At 39.7% G+C, this 5908-nt stretch overlaps 1 protein-coding gene across 1 annotated transcript; it reads right to left on the reverse strand.

The window, feature by feature from the left end:
* Positions 1 to 4257: 4257 nt before the first annotated feature.
* gbp (glycogen synthase kinase binding protein) lies at positions 4258 to 5706 on the reverse strand. Its single transcript, XM_016292442.1, has one exon. The coding sequence runs from the start codon at positions 5495 to 5497 to the stop codon at positions 5033 to 5035; it is 465 nt and encodes a 154-aa protein (XP_016147928.1). The 5' UTR covers positions 5498 to 5706; the 3' UTR covers positions 4258 to 5032.
* Between the last annotated feature and the right edge of the window lie 202 nt (positions 5707 to 5908).

Consider the following 5908-nt stretch of genomic DNA (forward strand, 5'->3'; position numbering starts at 1 on the left):
TCGCTGAGGAAAAACATCAACTTCGTCAATCACCGGATCGGCTTTTACTGTGGACAAAGCGGAGTCCAGCCCGGGGTCGTCACATGGGGTTGCCGCAAGCCTCCTTTGTCGAATTTGCCACTGATGATTCAAACACGAGTATGAGCAGTGTAGAGTAGTGCTTATTGTTTGTCATTTCTCCGATCACAAATGCAGACATGGTTTTATGTTTACGCGGCGCAATACGCAACGCAAAGCGTAAAAACACAGTATAAGTCATTACAATCAGTAATTATGTCCACACTGGATGCAACAAATGCCTCGTTTGTAATGGGTTTTATTGGTTTTGTCTTGTCGCACTGGGACACATGGAAACCATAGACTGTATGATGGTAACACAGTATGGTAAGGGGCGTAACATTTCTGTCACACGGTTGAGGTATTCAGCCAATCACACTGGATAGCTGGCCAATCAGAGCACACCTCGCTTAAAAAATCGATGCGTTTCAGAAAGGCGGGGCATAGAAGAGAAACAATAATGTACAGTATGTTGAAAATAATGTGTTTTTTTAACCTTAAACCACTAAACTAATTTCATTACACCAAATACACAAAATAATGTTCTTTTTAGCAGCATCATATGACCCCTTTAATGTGTTTTTGGACGAATTGGTTGAATAAATGATTCAATGACTCATTCATAAAGACAAGTCACTTGTTCCATTTCTAAATGAATCAGTGCTTTGAACGAGTCGGCCGAATGAATGATTAGGCGATTCTCATTTGTAAGTCCTGTTGGATAAAAGCGTCTGCTAAATGACTAAATGTAAATGTAAATGATTCGCTCATAAAAATGGTCATCTGCAGGCACCTACTGGCTGAACTAATGAACAAATTGACAAAAAATATGAACACTGAAGAAGGTATCCAAGTCACTTTGTAACTTGGCAGTGCACTCTTGCCTTTTTGCTTGTACCAGCCTAGCAACCAAACAGAACAACCTAACAACTATCCAAAACCCCCTGCACAGCAACTCATTAAAAACACTGCATGCTGCATTCGGCCAACTTAAGTCGAATGTCCAGCTGCATAACACATCATGAGAAATGAGGAGACACACCACATGATCTCAAAAGCAAAATATCTGCCAGTGTGACTCATCCTCGCCTTCAAAGCAAGAAAATCAGTAACTCTTTTGGTTTGGATCTTGGATCCCCTATTTCATCATCGTCACTTGTGATGTAGGTCAGAATGTAGGACAGGACAAGAGAAAAATTTTTCTTATGTAAGGCTTATGTATAATTTTTTGAGCCTTGGGTGTTTGTGACATTTGAAAGAACAGCAGAAGCCTCTGGTGGTTGGGGATGTGAGGTGAGAACTGTGCCGTTCCTGTGTGACTTTGAGGATGCATGGTTTAATTCAGCAGACAAAGACAGCTGGTGCATTGTGCAAAGTTAAAAAGAAGCTTCTGAAGAGTCTAGATTCTCTAGACTGAATCTAGGCTAAGTAAAAAATGCATTGTTTTAGCACTGCTAAAACAGCTGCTAAAACAAAAGCATTCTAACTTCATTAATTTGTTTAAATGATTCAGAACAATAGTTAATTATCTTACTTGCATTTTAAAGCTTCCACTATGAAAACAACTGACCTGGCCACAAGACGGACATTGCAATAATATTACAATATTAATGAATAAAGTTAGTTTAGTTTAGAATATAACTTGTTTTTGTCTATTTTACACACAGAATAAAGATTCTTTATAAGCCTCTATGATTCCATGATGAACCTTTAATATCCAAAGAACCAAAAACAAGAACCAACTGGACAATTTTTTTTAATAGTGGAAAAAGATTGTCAGATTATTAAAATGTACTTCACACTAATAAGAAAAAAATTATTCTTTTAAAAACTGTTAACTGAAAGGTTATTTGGGAAACCAAAAATAGTCCATATGGCATCACCGGAAAAAAAAAATAAAAAAAAATAAATTGGAACCTTGCATATTTTTAAGAGTGCATTCTTTCTAATCTAACTCACTGGTCTTCTGAGTAATGTTTTCATTTTCTTGCTTGAACGGGAGACTCCTCAGCTATCAAAATGTTTATATTCACCATAAAACTTTACACTGAAATCCCACAAGTCAATTTTTAAATAGTTTTCTACAGTACCTTTTTGAATTGCAAGATGGCGCCAGTGACCTTGTGTTGGTATAAAAAGTAGACATGGAAGTACCACAGCTTTGTTGCCAACATATGCATAATGCATACTTCCCAACTATATAGGCTAATATACGTCAAATAAATTAAACATCTGAATATTCAATAGGTAAAAAAAAAAATACCCTGATGACCTGCATCCAAGGAGATTCTAATGTGTGCCACCATTCCCCCAAATATTCAATGAGACTATGACAGTCGAAATGCTGAATTATGGAAAATGTCGGAAATCTGTGTGCTTTGATACCAAGAAAGTTCTTTTTTTGTCAATAACTGTACATTTAACGCCAATATAAATTGTATTTTTGAAGTTGGTTGAATTAGACCTAAATCACAGGTCAAATTAAGAACAACAGCAATGGAGGGTGTAGTTGTAGATTATGCCTGGGAATGCATTTATACTACACAATTTAGTACACACTCTATAGAACAGGGATCCTCAAATCTGGCCCACGAGATCCACTTTCCTGCAGAGTTCAGCTCTAACCCTAATCAAACACACCTGAGCATGCTAATCAATGTCTTCAGGATCATTAGAAAATCACAGGTAGCTGAGTTTGATCAGGGTTGGAGCTAAACTCTGCAGCGCATTGGACCTCCAGGGCAAGATTTGAGGAACCCTGCTATAGAACTTTAGTTCCAGCTATAGGCCTAAGGCAGGGGTAGGCAAGTTCGGTCTTAGAGAGCCACAATCCTGCAGAGTTCAGCTCCAACCCTGAAAACAAAACTCACCTGCCTATAGCCTTAGTAATCCTGAAGACATTGATTAGCTTGTTCATGTGTGTTTGATTAGGGTTGGAGCTGAACTCTGCAGGACTGCGGCTCGACCGAACTTGCCTACCCCTGGCCAAACAATAGGCCAGGGTTCCTTAAATCTTACCCTGGAGGTCCAATGCGCTGCAGAGTTTAGCTCCAACCCTGATCAAACTCAGCTACCTGTGATTTTCTAATGATCCTGAAGACATTGATTAGCATGCTCAGGTGTGTTTGATTAGGGTTAGAGCTAAACTCTGCAGGAAAGTGGATCTGTGGGCCAGATTTGCGGATCCCTGCAATAGGCTATGTGACAGTGTCATTGACCAATCAGAATTAAGTGAGCAATGTCAATCACATGTGTTGAATCAATGAATGCAGTCTTAAGTGGATATTTTGGAAATAAAACATGTAATTCATGAAACATATGTCAGAATGAGTCACTCCAGTCCTAACTCGGCAAATCTTTATCCCTCTCAGATTTTCTCCGGCTCCTACACCGCTGTTGTGACTTGCATTGTGCTGCCATCTGCTGAGCGATTAGACAAAATGCCTACACGGAAGTGAGACGCCAAGTTTCTAACCTCATTTGTATTAGCTAGACACTATAACAATGCTGCGTTTATAAATGACTAGTCATTAATTAACTTTAAATCACAGACCGTGTTCAAAGAACATAGCTACGTTTATCGCTTCAGATATCATAGCTGTGGTGAGTCAGCTTGTATTTTCGCTTATCACAATAACGTGGCCATATTCTTGAACAACCTATGTTGATGTTTTCTTTATGAGTGTAGTAAAATACTATAGTACTTGAGGACAATATAAACTATATATAGTAGCCTACTTGAGTCACGCACATCTATATATGGGCTCAAAAAGTCTAACACCACCACATGATTCTTTTTTTTTAGCATTCTTTATAATTAAGCACAGCTTTTCCATTTCAAATTGTATTATCAACAATAATTTGAATGAAAAGTTCATCTTATATTGGAGTATACTAATTTCATACATTTTCTTTTTTTCAAGAGTCAAGTCACCATCAGACTTTTTTTTATTTTTATTGAAAACCCTAAATGTATGAATAATATCAATGTAGTCTTAGACTTTTGGGCCTCATGCTATGTGCAACGTAAGCATGATTAAGGCACTAATATCAAAACCCCCAGTATTAACACTGAATTTTGAATATGGTCTTTGAAGTAATACCATATTATATGAATGATGGTGATCCACAGAATTGATACAAAACAAAAAAAGTGCATACAAACCAGAGATGACAAGAACAGACATATGAAATAATCTTATGCCAAAACACCATGTTTATTAGACACCAAACTCTCTGAACAATCAGAGTTATTAAAAACACTTCGTTGCGAAGCATACGCAGTTTACACAGAGTGGGGGAAAAAAACATGAGAACTCCACACTGGAATCAAAAAGCACCACGGTGTCATTGTGTTGTGTTCACATCCCCCTTGTATAACACATTTACCCACACACATGTGAGTTTGATCTGATTTTCTCTTCGAGAAGGAGTGTTGGCCTTGCTCCTCGCATGGAAATCAAAGAGACAGAGAACAAGGGCCCTGCACACAGGGCCAGTTTGAAATCAAAATAGTGATATCTCGGTATCCAAACATAGTTAAACAAAAAGTGTGACTCGTAGCCTGATCTAGGCAAGGACTGCAAACCAGCAGCCCGAGCACATCTACATTGTAAACAAAGCAGTTGAGCATTTCTTGTTTGCTACTGACACACAGTGCTGAACTCCAGCAAACCAAAACATGATGCACCATTCTAGGACAAACCAACCAGAGGCTAGTTAATACTATAATAAAATGCATTGCTATAAACCACAAGATTTTTTGCATCACATTTGCATTTCAATCCGAACACTGAGATTTAAAAATGGGTGAATAAGGTAGGGTCACGTTGAAAAGAGTCCAGAAGAGTCCAAATACATAACGTTTCCATCTCAGCAATATACAATAGAAAAATCAAAAGGGTGTGATTTCAAAGTTTGTAAAACCAACGTATGACAATGAGCTCTGAAAACGTCAGGAGCTCACTTGTTCAAGTCAGTCTACAGATGTGGATATGTCGTGCTCCGTTGGTTCCGAGGAAAACTGAAGTCGTCTGACCGCTTCCTTGATCAGATTCCCCGACAATATGAGCTCCTGGAGGAGCTGGTGCGGATCGTCCTCGTCGATTTTCTTTCGGTTCCACGAGGATCTGAAATGGCCCCATTCCTGATCGCTGGATCCGGGTGGGTTGTACGGACTGGCCCGGCTGGTACGTAAACTCCGGCTGCGGAGACGGATGCACCGCTGAGCGCCCGCCGCGCTGCTGCCGTTGTTGCTGCCGCCGTTAACGTTAGGTCTGCTGCTCGCGAGACCGTGTAGACGTGACATCGCCTTCTGGCTGGAGCTATTGTTGTGAAGCTGCAGCGCCTCGCCGATTTTCGACACGAGCGCGTCTACTTCCTTAGAATCCACCGTTACTGACTGTTCCAAAAATATATAGTTCTCCTTTCGACAGGGCATTTTTAATATAGCTTCAGATAACAAATATCCAGTCGTGATGGTTGTTTTTATTCAAATAGATGGGACCGTTTAGCCGGCGTCCGCCACGCTGCCCGACAGAAACAGCTAAAGGGTTGATTTGTAAACAAAGGCTGACGCAGAATCCGGCACGTACCATTTCTGAGCGAGAGGGGCGCATGCTCGGTCGCTTTAAAATGTAATCAGAAAGTTGGAGCTATATTTTATACGTATCAGCTGCTACATAAATTACATTGTCCGCTCCGTTTAACATTTATAGTTATTTTGGCTCCGCCAATACGTCTCCGTAGATATCTGTATTATCAATCATAACATTACATAACTGTCCCGAGTGGATAAAAACGATGTACTCCGCCACATGTGTGAACTCTATGCACCCAAATGCTGTTGCAA

Source organism: Sinocyclocheilus grahami, unplaced genomic scaffold, assembly GCF_001515645.1.
Source record: "Sinocyclocheilus grahami isolate Dianchi unplaced genomic scaffold, SAMN03320097.WGS_v1.1 scaffold285.1, whole genome shotgun sequence".
NCBI lineage: Eukaryota > Metazoa > Chordata > Actinopteri > Cypriniformes > Cyprinidae > Sinocyclocheilus > Sinocyclocheilus grahami.